The sequence below is a fragment of the Penicillium antarcticum genome, assembly GCF_028974205.1.
Source record: "Penicillium antarcticum strain IBT 31339 chromosome Unknown utg000007l_segment0_segment0, whole genome shotgun sequence".
NCBI classification, from domain to species: domain Eukaryota; kingdom Fungi; phylum Ascomycota; class Eurotiomycetes; order Eurotiales; family Aspergillaceae; genus Penicillium; species Penicillium antarcticum.
Genome location: NW_026695305.1, coordinates 817,787 through 833,276, shown reverse-complemented (window position 1 = coordinate 833,276; position 15,490 = coordinate 817,787). Strand labels below are relative to the sequence as shown.

Genomic DNA, 15,490 nt, shown 5'->3' with positions numbered 1-15,490 from the left:
CTAAGAGGGTGTTCACTCAGGAACAATGGGCACGTAAGCAAGTGATCTTGCTTGCTAAATCTTCGCTTCCGTTCCAGTTTCTGGCCCATAAGGACTTTGCAGAACTCATTGAGTTGGCGCAGTTAGCCCCGTCAACGCCGCAATTACTCAACCCAGTGACTGCGCGTCGCCGCCTCCAGTCGATGGTTAAAGAGGGCCAGGAAAGAGTCCTCCTGGACCTTCCACCAACTGCAAAGCTCTCGATTGCCCTCGACTGTTGGACATCCCCGTTTCAGCAAGCCTTTATGGCCATCACTGGCTATTTTATCGACAAAGACTGGAAGTATCGCGAGACTCTGCTTGGCTTTGAGCCGCTCCATGGTGCCCATTCTGGTGTAAATTTAAGCACCATTCTGATGGAATTACTTCAAAAGTACGATATTGTCAATCGCGTCCTAGCGATTACAACAGATAACGCATCGAACAACAATACCTTGATCGAAAATATCCAGGAGTCTATCCAGTCACTCAGGCTACCTAATCAGGCACTTATTGTCCGGATACCATGCTTAGCTCATGTCATTCAGCTTAGTCTTCGGGATCTTCGTGGTCGGATCAAAGCCAACCCAAAAAATGATAACCCAGGCAGGGTCTGGTCGGATTCTCAAAAACAGTCCCTTCGCAGCAGTCGGGGTGAACAGGATATTAACTATACCCTTTCAAAGGTAACCCCTCCCCCTACATACTTATATACATATTGCTAATCAATCAGCCAGATTCGTGGATTTGCTGTATTCGTCAATGCTAGCCCTCAGCGAAGGGAGGCCTTTCTCAGTCTTCAGCCAGATGATCCAAAGCTTGTTCCTCTTCAAGATGTTAGGACTCGTTGGAATTCAACATTCCTTATGCTTCGACGCGCAAAGCGCCTTTCTACGACGTTTGACAAATACTGCGAGCTACATACGCAATCTCAATTCAAGCTCAACGTAGAGGAATGGCGACAAGTTGATTATCTTCTCTGCATCACACATCCCTTCTATACATTCACGACTCGTCTCTCTCAAACGAAGGAGGTCACTGTTCATAATGTCTTTCGGGTCTACTACCAGCTTTTTGATCACCTCGAGGGGTCAATGCGACGACTCTGGAAGAAGAAAGTTCCTTGGAAACAAGCAATGCTTCATGCCCTTGAAGCAGGAAGGGAGAAGCTAAAGCTCTACTATAGGAAGACTGCGGAAGTGCATGGAAATCTCTATGCAATCGGTACTATTCTTGCTCCACAGCATAAGCTACAGTTCTTCTCCAGAGGAGAATATGGCGATGACGCTGAGTCTCGTCAGACATACAAGGAATGCCTTCAAAAGTTCATGGAACCCTACCAAAAGCCTACTTCCGATGCACAGCGGCCGCACCAACACCCCCCACAAACGAATAGAGATGATATGGAAGATCTTTTTGATGAGGATATGCTTGATGTCTCCTCTCGAGAGAATACAAATACCAATGATGAATTGACTGAGTATCTTGGGACAAGTAAGCGTCACGAAACCCTTTCTTTCAACCTGTCTTTACTTATCATGCGATGTAGGCCAAAAGAAAATCGCTCCGCTAACCTTCTGGAAAGAGCACGAGCGTGAATTTCCAACACTGGCAAGGGTTGCACGGGATATTTTCTCTATTCCTGCAACTGGTGCAGGCGTCGAGCGTGTATTCAACTCGGCTCGAGATGTCTGTCATTATCGCCGGGGATCACTGAATGCCGCAACAATCCAAGATATTATGATATTCCGATGCTTCGACAAGCAGGATAAAGAAGACGATACTTTAGAAGACGTAGCTCTCACCTCTGAAGAACGGCAAGAGGCAGACGAGCGTCAAGAAGCTGACCTTCCTCAACAAATTCCTGATCCGATTAGTGATGACGAAGAGGATGAATCACTATCGTTTCCGGATGAGCCTTCTGTTGAGTTACAGACACGACCCTTAACTCAACGGGCACTGGGAAAGAGACGACAGTGTACTCCCGAGCAGGGCCAGGAGGGTGGTGATGAGGCGGAATTTGATGACGATGCTCAGCCTCTGCCTAGAAGTAGTACTCAGACACGAGTATCTAGTAGGCAGAAGCGTCCAAGACGAGAGGATGAGGACTTTACGTATTATATGTGAATGTTGGACGAAGAATTAACCCAGATTATTATGTTATTGTACTATTTGCTTGGACCCCGTTCATTCAGTTATAGCCCGTAGGCTGTAAGCCTAATACTGAAAGAAACAGTCAAAGCTGTATAATTTATGCAAGGCACAGGTGAGACGATTTTGCTGACACGTTAGTCCCATGGGGATTTCCTTTAGTCCCATGGGAGTCCGACACGGTCTTGGTCCCGCCCATGGGACCGAGGTTTGGTCCCATTGCACTCCCATTTAGTCCCATGGGACTGGTCCCAAGGGACCAGTCCCATGGGAGTTGAAGAGGTCTAGTTACGACTACGGTGAACTAACTCTCGAGGCCTCGCGACCTCTGGTTGGCTAGATATTCCAAGAAAACGTTTTTGCCAAGAAAGAGTTCTCCTCGCCACAGGATCCAGGGCAAAAACAACATTGGCTTTGGTCACTTCCGAAATCTTCTCCATAGTCGAAGCTTGCAGTTGCGGAGCGAAAGTCTAACCTACAGCCAAATCTCTACAATCCCAGATGGACCGGAAATAATCACTCGTCTTGAGTCACTGGGAAAATACGATTGGGGAAATCAAGGCACTTCTGAGTAGCACGGCCGGCATGCAATCTAGATCATCCGTTACCGAAACAGATGTGCGAGTTTGGGTGAACCATTTCGTTTGATTGCAAGGTTTCTAGGCTTCCCGCGCGCCGCTCCGAACTCCGGGGGTTACGATTTAGGAACAACCGAGTAAGGCCTTTGCCGAAAATATCGGTTATGTAGGACTGGTGGAAAATGAGTTTACGGTTCGGTTTATCTGGTGGCTCATGGAATTGAGGGGTCCGGGGAAAGCGGACTTTGTGGGACAACAGGGAAGAGAGCGGGGTCCCTTGAATGGATAAATAACGAGCAAATTTGAATCATCTTCAATGAGCAATCAAATCCATTTGCAAGCTTCTATCTGTTCCAATCACTCAGTCGCCTTTCAACATCGTTTCAAAATGCAAGGCCGGCTTAGTGATAAAGTTGCCATCGTGACCGGTGCGGCGTCAGGGTTTGGCAAAGGCATCGCTTCGAAATTCGTGAGCGAAGGCGCCAAGGTCATAATCGCCGATCTTTCGAAGGAGGCAGGCAAATATGCTGCTGCTGAACTCAGTTGCGGGTTTTTTGCGGCTGACCTTACCCGGAATGAAGATTGGGTCGCCCTGTTGAAACATACCCTTGACACATATGACCAATTGGACATTGTGGTGAACAATGCTGGCGCCAGTTATACGAACAAGCCAACACTCGAGGTAACAGAGAAGGATTTCAATTTGTGTATGGATGTGAACGTCAAGTCTATTTACCTGTCCACAAATGTGGTCCTGCCTTACTTCCTTGACAATCGACGACCCGGCGTTTTCATACAGGTTGGCTCAACGGCCGGAATCCGGCCCCGTCCAGGTTTGACATGGTATAATGCCTCGAAGGCTGCCGTGAGCATTGCCACCAAGACACTGGCGGTAGAATACGGACCCCGCCAAGTTCGGTTCAACACAGTCTGCCCGGTCATTGGCAGCACTGGAATGTAAATGCACCCTCTGAGAGACGAACCTCTACTGCACGTACAGTAGCTAACTCTCCTTATTTATAGGACTCATTTATTCCTTGGAAAGCCCGACACCACCGAGAATCGAAGCGGGTTCCTTTCAACAATTCCTTTGGGACGTGGCTCGACACCCGCAGATGTTGCCAACGCCTGCAGCTACTTAGCAAGTGACGAGGCAGAGTTCATCACAGGAGTTGACTTAGAGGTCAGTCATGACAAGCCTATGACACAATTCATCAGAGCTTTGAATGCTAATGAATACAGGTTGATGGAGGGAGATGCGTTTAAGGTGCTTCGAATGGTACCTTTGTGAATCGAGTCTTTTCGGTAATGGATAACACGTGGAATTCAACTCGAATCTCGAGACCCAAGATATTAGACGTGCGAATGGACCATGAGCCAATCAATTTCTCAAAAATCAAATTCTCAAGATTCCATTAGCTCCATAGTCTCCAAAAACCTGAGAATAGTCCTATACGAGTTGTCGCAATCTATTCAGCTTTCCTCTCGAAATCAATATCTCATGAGGTGACAATTTTTGCATCCAGTGATGCCGAGGGCGTATATTTAGGTAAGAAGCTATTTTTGCTTCTGTTTATATCGATTGGCTTTCATTGTTTACTTTCTTATTTTTACATTACTCCTAACATTTATACAGAACACTTAACGACCGTTGCATGCTATTGCTTCTGTCCTGACACCTTAGTCACGGTTTCATGGAACATTTTCAATGCTTGTCAATAGACACGTGGGTACCTTCTCTACGTACTCAATGTCTTAAGGTATATTTATTTTTTTGCAGGGCCAGGGTCTTCTCCTTGTCAGGCATTGATACCGAGGTTTACAAGACTTCAAACCCAGTACCAGGGCGTTCATTAGTACAGATAAATTCTAATAAAGTAATCTAATAATCAGGTCGTCTTGTAACATCATTCTTTACAATCCAACTTTCTTCATCATTTCTCTCAAACAGCTTCACCTCAATCAATACAAAAAATCGACAATCCATTCCTGAGGCATCTCTTCATCATAATAATACCCGATTGCCCCTTCACTATCGATACCTATCATGGATTGCTCTCCAAAAGCAATGTGATACGGTCGGGATGGAGTTAGGCTCATGAACGAGGTACCGCCTGGTGGCAGCGTTCAAATATTCGGCGACCCGATTACTGAACGGCGTTTGTAACGGCCTTGCCGTAGGCGGTGAGAAGATGAAGCGGCTAAGCCTCCAGAGGGCGAAGACAAAAAAATAGTCAACTGCAGCCTCGTCAATGGTCCATTGGCATTGACAATTGCTAGTCTGGAAGGGGAAGTCCGAAATCTTCATGCAGCCTGTGAGCTGCATGCATCGTTGAAGTTCGTCGAGCATGATACGAATCATCAGTTCATCTCCATTCTGGCCGTCATGCTAATAGGTCGTTCAGTATACGTTTCGCAGAGTGGCTCAATGAGAAGGCACTTAACTTACAGCAAGTCCCCACAACATAGGGCGGCATACCCAGCAGCACTGTGCCCCCAGTGCTAGAGCTTTGAAGTCGTCGATACCCGATCGGATCCCACCATCAACATGAATCTGATCTTTCCCTGCGCAGCTTTTGCACAAGCTGGGAGTGCATCGATAGTCGCAGGTGTCTCATCAAGCGGCCGACCTCCATGGTTGCTTACAATTATGCCATCGCAACCGTACTCGATAGCGGCTTTGACGTCTTCCGACGTTAGAGATCCTTTAATCCAGATCTCCATTTTTGTGATGCTCCTCAGCCAGGAAATCTCTTTCGCCCAGGAATGGGAGCTAGAGCCAAATGTACTGAATCCGTCTTGGTGCTTTTCACCCTGCACATCGGATGATGTCTTTTCAATCATAGGGTAGCTGAGACCATCCATAGGCTTGAAGTCATGCCGAACCTCATTATAACGGACTCCGAGGATGGGGCTATCCGCAGTGAGAAAGATTGCCTTGCATCCCGAGGCTTCCGCTCGTCGTACGATACGATCTTCCTTCGTGCGATCAATCACTGAGTAGAGCTGCATGACATCCCATAATTGCACAGGCTCTGCTTGTGGCCAGTTCATCATCGGGGTGAGCCATAGCTTGGATCCCAGCTGGCAAGATGGACAAGGGAAACGTAATTTCTCGTCCAAAAACATAGGTACTTGTGTCTGGATCGGATATCTTTCAGGACTCTGGGCAGAAGACGGTATTTTCAATACGTAGAAACGTTGTCGCGAACCGTGATTTGATTCGTCACCCCCGAGTTGAAGAACTCTGTGATATTCAAGTCAGTTAACCGATATCTCAAGTATGGTCAGAAAGGAAATTTTTGGGATCGAGACCTTTGATGCCATCTGATAGGACTCGGGAAGCAGCATGCTCCAAGTCACCAATCGACAGGATTTCTCACTCATCGCGCCAGCAGATCCTAAGGTAGCCGTTCTGAAAAACTTGTTCTCTGGACCTTTCGAGATGCCCGTCTGGGTTTTAATTTGATTTTGAACAGCTACAATTCTTATCAATGGGGCCATAGACATAGAATCTTAGTCACGCAGCAAACCATCGCTATCTGTGGCGACATGTGCGCCTTACGCTCTGCAGCCGGAACACTCAACGTGAATGAATTTGGGGGTCCGCAGGTCCACGGGCCTGTGAGTAAATTAGTCAATTAGAAACACGGGTGTTACTGTAAGTAACGCCCGGTCCACTAGAATGTACCGTATACGTAACGTCTATACGCCGAGAGTAATTTTACATTCTCGCGAACATTGCCGACCCCACGGAGCTATTGTTCATTGGTTTGCCCGATTTCGGTTTCGCCACATTGGCATTCTTGGATATGCCTGAAGAGTCCGAAGAAATGTGCTAAATGATGCGGTGTAAGGTGCGGTGATCTTTAGAGCTGCGGAGGAATTGACGAATGCGAATATAGTGCATATTCATATTCGCATTCATATCACGTACTCTGCGTGCATTAATAGTTCTTTAGTTTTCCGGATTCTCGCATGACCCAAATACATGTTCATATAACCATGTTCCAAGGTTCTGGAAGTGTACAGTAGGATGGATGGATGGATGATTTCATTTACGCTGACCCCTCGCGAACGATATGCAGCCTACCACTACTATATATATCTTCCTATGTACATAGACCGTGTACCACTTCCTAAGCGAACTTTGAGCCTCGCCGAGGCCTGCCGTGGCCTCTGTGCCGTCATTATATTTATGCTGCCCTCATGGCGCGCGGCTTTGAAACCGTTGCGATGCTTCAGCAAAATCCAAGACGGCCTCCACCGTTTTGGACCGCGAAGCACTATCAATCTTACCTCTTCCTTCCTCACCAGGTCCTCCTAACAGAGTCGAGATGCTGTTAAACGCGTCACTAACCTTTTCTCGAAGCTTTCTCCTTAATCCTCCCAGTCCTGGACAATCCAACAACACGTGGTGGACACTCTCCCGTTCGCCACAGACGCACCGGTCATCATCTCGGAATCGGAACGCCTTGGCGTATGTTGACAACCAGCTGTGTCCAGTTCGCAGCTGTGTCAGCAGGTACGCTCGGTTTCTAGGCAGAGATCCGTAGAGCCGTCTGGTGTACTTGGCCGGCAGTGTGTTGTCGATCTGGCGGAGATGGACGCCGGTGCCTGACTCGCTCCATTCCTTCTTCCATTGGGTGTGGATCCCTTGCCTAATGCGTGCTCTCTCGCGTGACAGCAAAGAGCAGAATGGGTGTGTTTTTCCCGGTATAGCCGCCTCTTTGGCTAGCTGATCTGCAGTGTCGTTCCCAGGTATTTCGCAATGTCCGGGGATCCACTGTAGTCGAATCGATGTGCCGTGAGTCTTGGTGTTCCTGGCTGCTTGTAGAATGGCGTGGATGATCTGTTGTCCCGACTTGTTCCCGGGGTTCTGAACTGCTTGCAGGGCCGACTTGCTGTCACTGAGAATAGTGGCAATTCGCACCCGCGTATGGGAGGTCCTCCAGTGACGGAGAGCAATCTTGTTGATGATGTTGATGGCGTACAGGATCCCAATGAGCTCGGCGGCGTGAACCGACCATCGCTCCATAGGTCCAACCTGAACTTGCATGCTGTCGGTTGTTTCCAGCGATTCATCGAGCACGGTAGCTGCGGCACCTAGGTGACCTTCTCGTCCCGAGGCGTCCGAGTACACCACGATGTCCGCGGTTGACCGTGCAGCCTCGGCTCTTTCTAGCGCGGTCTCTCTGTCCGATTCAATCTCGATTTCTGAGAAGGCTTCTATTCGCCACGGTGGTAGCGGGGTTGGGTCAATCATTTCGATTTCCTTTAGTCTCTCCAGGTTCATTGTTTTTAAGGCTTCTGATAGTGGGAACCGGGCGAATGATCCACGATTGTTGCGTCTTCTCTGGGCCCGACGTAGGGCGCTCCATATAGGGTGTTTTTGTGGTAGGGTATGCAGTCTAGTGATGGTATTTTGTGCGCGGTAGCGCAGACGGAGATGAGTTGGCAGTACATGTGCTTCTACGTCGAGTGTGGTTGTTGCCACTGTTCGAAAGGCTGATAGGACCCGGATGAGAGCCGCTCGTTGCACGGTGCGGAGGTGACGTAGATGGGTCTTATCTCGAAGTGGATCATGCCAGACGGTTGAGGCGTAGTCGACAACCGGTGTGACGCACGCTTCGTAGAGCTGTCGCATCTGCTCTGGGCGGAGCTGTCGCAATCCGCCAAGCGCGATGTTGACCTTAGTGGCTCGTTTAACGGCCTGCTGTACGTGTTCCTTCCACCGAAGCTCATGATCGAAGATTACCCCTAAGAGCTTGGCCGTTGTAGATGGCTTGATGACATTGCCATTCATGATAAGCTGGCCCTGGCTCTGTTCTTTTCTTTTTCGGGTAATGTGAATGAGTTCGGTCTTTTCTGCAGCGAAGCAGGACCCAGTTCTCTGAGCCCAGGCTTCAATCCGGGGTATGTCTTCGGACTGGATTTTGGCCAGATTCTCTGCGGCACTCCAGCCAACTCGCCAGCGGAAGTAGTCATCAATGAAGGCGGATGCCCCACCGTGAAAATCGACCGGCTGGTCGACTAGATCGCAGTTGAAGAATGCAAAGAGGATAGGTGACAGCGGAGAGCCTTGTGCGAGCCCGGCATTTTCTAGCGGTACCACCTCGGTTTGGTAATCGTCGAACCCAATGCTAGCCTGGCGCCCGCTCATGAAGCTCGCGATCCACCTTCGGGCCACCGAGGGGATACCCTTGGACTGGAGGCGAATATCCAGGCTTGTCTTATTAACCCCATTAAAGGCTCCCTTCAGGTCAAAGGCCACCAGTGTGACGACCTTCTGCCTGTACCATGCCCGGTCGATTGCGTTAGCAAGCATCAGGAGGGCTTGCTCGGTTGTTCGTCCCGGGCCCAAAAGACATTAAGTAGCTTCGACAGGTCTACTTGCATAGACCACTACCCCGGTTTTTCACCCGATAAATGAGGCTTCTGGTCTTTTGAGGTTCACCACACCTCTCACCCTGGGTGTCTCTCAGTTTGCTCCTTAAGCATACATCACGGGCAGGCCAACTAGGACGACACCGCTTCGACCGACCAAGGTCGATCTCAGGTCCCCAGTGCGAGTGGGGTAGTTGACTCCCGGCTTTTTGTACACCGACACGCGCATCCGTCCTCTCGGGCTATACAGACAGTCTCTTGACAGGCCCCGACCCTGCCGCAGTGGCTGCCATTGTACACCACGCCCCGCGAGAGCTTTCACTCTCGTTTCGCGTTACCTGAGGAGGTCTCCCTCCGCCAGGCCGACCGTGTCTTGCAGAAAGTCCTCCATACGCTCCATCCGGCAGTATATGTTGGTCGCTCTCCACTAACCAAGCTTGGTCCCCGATGTCTGGACAGGATCGACGGGTTGCCCGTGGCAAAGCCTTAACGAGTCCCGCCGACTGCCACCAGTCAAATACCAATATTTTTCAGATTGCCCGTGTGTCTCCCAAGAGGATGCCCGTGTCTCGATGGTGCCCGTGTCCCGAAGAGCAGTCGCCCTGACGCTTGCCCGTGGCTGAGCCTTAACGAGGTCTCCAGCGAGCGATGTCTCCGAGCCTTAACGAGTTCGAGTCTTAACGAGGCCTCTGGGCCTTGAACGAGGTCTGTCCGATATCAGCTTGACTGCCTGTGTCACCGGTTCACTACCACCTCGCCACATCTCGCAGGATGCGATCTCAGACCGTATGCAAGCTCAGGGGTGTCCTGTCTTCTCCTTAGGCGACACCACTTCCACTGGTAATGCAAGACCAGTATCGGGCCCGAGTGCGAGTCGGGTAAGAAGAAGTCGGATGGTTTTCTTATGCCGTTATCCCCTGATTTTGGTGTGGTTGTGCGGTCGTGCCCCGCGCCAACCGCGCCGGGCCGGACCGCACAACCACGGCGAATTCACTTTGGTCTCCCAACGGGGATTAACACCGGACACCACGAGAAGGTATGAATCCATTGTCCCAACAACCTGGCGAGGGCTGCTGCCCAGTGCGAGCTCACTGGGGGCGGAAGTGTACAAACAAACAAACAATTCATTAACGCCCGGCGGCTGATCCGAAAGGGCAACTATCAATGATCTACTGTACATGTCCATCTGTATATGCTGTGTCTCCTGAAAGCCCATACATAAAACCTTATAGCGTATGACATTTCCAGAAAGCAGTGTCGCAGCGAGTTTCTCGTGAGTTAGTAAGTGGGTAAGTAGACTGGCTTGAAGGCGCTTCTTCAAGTGTTCAGCATCCTATCTTCGGCAGTTGAAGCGCGTCTACCGTTTGTGGCACGAGGTGGTGGGTGAGCAGGGTCGGAAGAAGGGGGTGGGGGTGATGTTCGTCAATGTGTTCAAGTGGCCTCGAGGCGGCCCGTTGCGATGGCGAAACGTATGGAGGCCCGTACTGCCTCTAGGTTTGGCGTCCAGTTCTGATCGTCAGAAGGCTGTTTTCCCCCCAAGGCGAAGGATATGTTTCCTCGGTGAGCCTGGGTGCATTGTAACAGTTCCGTCCGGTGTGCAGTCCACTTCCGACAGCGGAAGAGGAAGTGCTGCAGGGTCTCTCTTGCTTGTCCGCAATCACATTGATCGGTCTCTGCTACATTAATTTGATTGAGGTATCCATTGAGTCTGGCCATGCCGGTTCGGAGTTGGGCCAGTACGGTCGCTTCTTTCCACGTCAGGCGATCATATAACAGCCGGGTGTGTTTGCCTGGCAGTGCGGCATCTACTCGTTTTGCGTGTCTTCCTATGTTCTCTGGTAGCTGACTGCAGGGGACTGCTTGGGACCGTGCGATATTCAATGTGGTCGACTTCATCCTCGGGACGCGTTCCTGTTGGAGAGCGTCTTCTTGTGTTGCAGTTCTGGCTTGTTCTTTAGCCAGACTTGACAGCTTGTTGTCTTCGCTGGTGCGGATCCAGTGGATTTTGATTCGGTTTCCATTCCTCCGCAACCTTCTCATCAACTTGTATATCTGACAAACCAGCTCCTGGCCAGACTGTCTCCGAGGGTTCCTTAGCGTGAGCGCCGCCGCCTTGTTGCTTGTGAGCAACGTAATTCTGTAGTCTTTGATTCCAACTACCATCTTCAATGCATGTGCCATCGCTGCTAGCTCCGCAGATAACGGATTTTGCTCTGCTCTTGCACCCAATGTGACGGAGAGGGTCTTCAGTCTCAGTTTTCGATACCGAGGTGGTTGTTTCTCGATCGCCACCCCGAATCCGACCAGCTCGTTCCGAGCCGAGCTGCTGACCGCGATCTGCATATACAGGCCTGCTCTGGTCTGGACATCCTGTGGTTGGTCCATATCGGGTTGCATGCGTTCTTCCCACGGAGCTAACGTAAATGGATTAATTGTTTCCAGTGTTTCCATGTCGATATGCTTCAGCGCATCGGCTACCCGGTACAGCGGCGAGCGATGGTATCTTCTGAACTTCCTGATCCGGTCTGTACCCCTGCGGAGGGGGTTGGTTTCAGGCAGGGTATGCATGTCCGTCCACATCTTCACGGCCCGTCTCCAGAATCGTTGTCGTGCGGTGGCAATGTGGGCCTCCGCCTCCGCTACGCTGGTCGCGACGGTGAGGAATGTCCCCACAATGGCTTGTGCTCCAACTCTTTGGACCCGATTGATCGGCCCCATGGCCTTATCCTTACACGCGTGCATCCAGACATTGGAGGCGTAGTCCACGACCGGTGCCACCGTCGAGGTGAACAGCTGCCGCGCGGTTGCTGGAGATAAGCCACGGAGTCGCCGAAGCTCCATCGCCGCTTCAAGACCCTTGGACGCTGCCCTCGCGATATGTTCCTTGTACTTAAGCCTCGTGTCCATCAAGACACCCAGGATCTTGACGTGGTTTCCGGGCACAACCGTTTGTCCCTTGATGATAAACGCCTCATGGTCCGATTTACGCATCTTGGGCGCAAAATGTATGATAGCTGTCTTTTCCGCTTCAAAGGTCGCTCCGCTTCTCCTTTCCCAGTCGAGAGCTCCATTAATAATTGCTTCAATTCCTTCCCGGTTGCTCTGCGCGGTTGATCCGGTCACCCATGCGGTGAAATCATCCACAAAAGCGACTGCTCCTCCCTGGCTGTCGATCTGCCTTTGCACGAGGTCTGCGTTGAAGAAGAGGAATAGGATCGGGGACAGGGGCGAGCCCTGCGGTAGCCCAGCCTGTGGCAGACTTTGGACCTCCGACACTTGCCCATTGATCTGGATGTTCGCCGTTCGTTCCGAGCAGAACGCTTCAATCCACCGGAGCAGACCCTCCGGGATGCCTCGTGCTTTCATCCTTTGGAGTAATCGTTCTTTGCACACTCCGTTGTAGGCTCCTTTGACATCGAAGCTGATCAGGCTCAATACCCGCCGGCCCCGCCACGCCGTGTAGATCTGTTCTTGCAAGAGCAGGAGTGCTTGCTCCGCGGATCGCTGTTTCCGGGCTCCAAAGTGGCTGGTCGGGAGCAAGCCGTGGGTCTCCACCGCGTGTGAGATCCTTTCTGCAACCACTGACTCCAGTATCTTGCCCAGTGTCGCTAGGAGGGAGATTGGTCTCCATGCTTTTGCAATGGTGTAATTTTCTTTATTCGGTTTTTTGAGCGGTATGATCTTCGCGTGTCTCCACTGTCTTGGCAACGAGCCTTCTGCCAGCGACGCTTGAAATAGTTCAAGGACCCTGTACTTGACCGTGGGCCACGTCATCTTCCACACTATCGCCGGCAGGCCGTCCTCTCCCGGCGCCTTCCACTATTTTGCTGCAAGAAGCTGTCGTTCTACCTCCTCCAGGTTGATGGCCGGCATCTCCACTGGCTCTCTTTGTGGTCTGGCCCCTTCTAGAACTTGTACACACACACACACACAATTCATTAACGCCCGGCGGCTGAGCCGAAAGGGCAACTATCGCTAAATTACTATACATGTCTTAGTATATACAATTCTGTGACTCATTGGAGCCCATACACAAGACCTTGGCGTATTTGTCATTCTCAGCATGCAGTGTCGCAGCGGATGCTCGTGGGTTAGTAATGCGGTTAGTAGACTGGCTTGAAGGCGCTTCTCCAAGTGTTCAACATCCTATCTTCGGCAGTTGAAGCGCGTCCACCATGAGTAGCACGAGGTGGTTGGTGGGTTAGGTTAGAATGAAAGAGGTGATTTATGTTCGTCGGCGGGGTTAAGTGGCCTCGAGGCGGCCTGTGGCTATGGCGAATCGTATTGAGGCCCGTACTGCCTCTAAGTTTGGCGTCCACTTTTGATCGTCGGAGGGCGACTTCCCTCCCAGGTAGAAGGATAGATTCCCTCGGTGGGTGTCGGTACATTGTAGCATCTCCGTCCGATGTGCGGTCCACTTCCGACATCGAAAGAGGAAGTGCTCCACATTTTCCTTGGCCTGTCCGCATGCACACTGATCAGTGGCGGCCGCGTTGATTCGATAGAGGTATCCATTCAGTCTCGCCATGCCCGTCCGGAGTTGGGCTAGCACGGTCGCTTCCTTCCATGACAAGCGATCATACAGCAGTCGCGTGTGTTTTCCTGGGAGTGCTGCATCTACTCGTTTGGCATGCTTTCCGACGTCCGCTGGCAGGGTATTTCTGGGGACTGCTTGAGAGCGTGCGAGATTCAGTGTGGTCGATTTCATCCTTGGGGCGCTTTCTTGTAGGAGGGCGTCTTCTTGTGTCGCGGCTCTAGCCTGTACTTTAGCCAGGCCTAGCAGCTTGTTGTCTTCACTGGCAGAAACCCAGCGGAATTGAACATGGTTTCGGTTTCTCTGCAACCTTTTAATCAACTTGTATATCCGACAGACGAATTCCTGGCCAGATTGCTGTCGAGGGTTTCTGAGTGTGAGAACCGCCGCTTTGTTGCTTGTGAGCAGTGTGATCCTGTAGTCTTTCAGCCCTGGCACCGTGCTCAATACGTGTGCCATGGCTGCCAGTTCCGCAGAGAATGGATTCTGCTCTGCTCTTGCGGCCAAGGTGATGGATAGTGCTTTGTGTTTGAGCTTTCGATTTCGAGGTGGTCGCTTCTCGAGGGCCACTCCAAAACCCACCAGCTCGTTCCGTGCTGAACTGCTAACCGCGACCTGCATGCACCCGCCCGCTTCGGCCGGGCCCTCAAGCTGTTCACCACCATCGGTCTGCACGCGTTCCGCCCACGGGGCTAGCGTGAAGGGGTTAATCGTCTCCAAAGTCTCCATGTCGGTGTGCTTAAGCGCATCGGCTACCTGATACAGTGGTGAGCGGTGGTATCTTCTGAACTTTCTGATCTGATCTGTACACCGGCGGAGAGGGTTGGTTCCCGGCCCAAAAGACATTAAGTAGCTTCGACAGGTCTACTTGCATAGACCACTACCCCAGTTTTTCACCCGATAAATGAGGCTTCTGGTCTTTTGAGGTTCACCACACCTCTCACCCTGGGTGTCTCTCAGTTTGCTCCTTAAGCATACATCACGGGCGAGCCAACTAGGACGACACCGCTTCAACCGACCAATGTCGATCTCAGGCCCCCAGTGCGAGTGGGGTAGTTGACTCCCGGCTTTTTGTACACCGACACGCGCATCCGTCCTCTCGGGCTATACAGACAGTCTCTTGGCAGGCCCCGACCCTGCCGCAGTGGCTGCCATTGTACACCACGCCCCGCGAGAGCTTTCACTCTCGTTTCGCGTTACCTGAGAAGGTCTCCCTCCGCCAGGCCGACCGTGTCTTGCAGAAAGTCCTCCATACGCTCCATCCGGCAGTATATTTCGGTTGCTCTCCACTAACCAAGCTTGGTCCCCGGTGTCTGAACAGGATCGACGGGTTGCCCGTGGCGAAGCCTTAACGAGTCCTGCCGACTGCCACCAGTCAAATACCAATATTTTCCAGATTGCCCATGTGTCTCCCAAGAGGGTGCCCGTGTCTCGGTGGTGCCCGTGTCCCGAAGAGCAGTCGCCCTGAAGCTTGCCCGTGGCTGAGCCTTAACGAGGTCTCCAGCGAGCGCTCTCTCCGAGCCTTAACGAGTTCGAGTCTTAACGAGGCCTCTGGGCCTTGAACGAGGTCTGTCCGATATCAGCTTGACTGCCTGTGTCACCGGTTCACTACCGCCTCGCCGCATTTCGCACGATGCGATCCCAGACCGTATGCAAGCTCAGGGGTGTCCTGTCTTCTCCTTAGGCGACACCACTTCCACTGGTAATGCAAGACCAGTATCGGGCCCGAGTGCGAGTCAGGTAAGGAGAAGTCGGATGGTTTTCATATGCCGTTATCCCCTGATTTTGGTGTGGGTTGTGCGGTCGCTTCCCGCACCGGGCC

At 51.5% G+C, this 15,490-nt stretch overlaps 4 protein-coding genes across 4 annotated transcripts; 1 reads left to right on the top strand and 3 right to left on the bottom strand.

The window, feature by feature from the left end:
* Positions 1-3,135: 3,135 nt before the first annotated feature.
* N7508_007478 (uncharacterized protein) lies at positions 3,136-4,013 on the top strand (the record flags this gene model as incomplete). Its single annotated transcript, XM_058465542.1, has 3 exons — positions 3,136-3,704; positions 3,771-3,930; positions 3,990-4,013. The coding sequence occupies 3 exons, from the start codon at positions 3,136-3,138 to the stop codon at positions 4,011-4,013; spliced, it is 753 nt and encodes a 250-aa protein (XP_058317944.1).
* Positions 4,014-5,249: 1,236 nt separating this feature from the next.
* On the bottom strand, positions 5,250-5,801 carry N7508_007477 (alpha-hydroxy acid oxidase; the record flags this gene model as incomplete). The annotated part of the gene is made up of 1 exon (XM_058465541.1): positions 5,250-5,801. One exon carries the CDS (start codon positions 5,799-5,801, stop codon positions 5,250-5,252), a length of 552 nt encoding a protein of 183 aa, XP_058317943.1.
* Positions 5,802-10,565: 4,764 nt separating this feature from the next.
* Positions 10,566-12,908, bottom strand: N7508_007476 (uncharacterized protein; the record flags this gene model as incomplete). The annotated part of the gene is made up of 1 exon (XM_058465540.1): positions 10,566-12,908. The coding sequence occupies one exon, from the start codon at positions 12,906-12,908 to the stop codon at positions 10,566-10,568; it is 2,343 nt and encodes a 780-aa protein (XP_058317942.1).
* A 469-nt stretch (positions 12,909-13,377) lies between these two features.
* On the bottom strand, positions 13,378-14,397 carry N7508_007475 (uncharacterized protein; the record flags this gene model as incomplete). The annotated part of the gene is made up of 1 exon (XM_058465539.1): positions 13,378-14,397. The coding sequence occupies one exon, from the start codon at positions 14,395-14,397 to the stop codon at positions 13,378-13,380; it is 1,020 nt and encodes a 339-aa protein (XP_058317941.1).
* Positions 14,398-15,490: the final 1,093 nt, after the last annotated feature.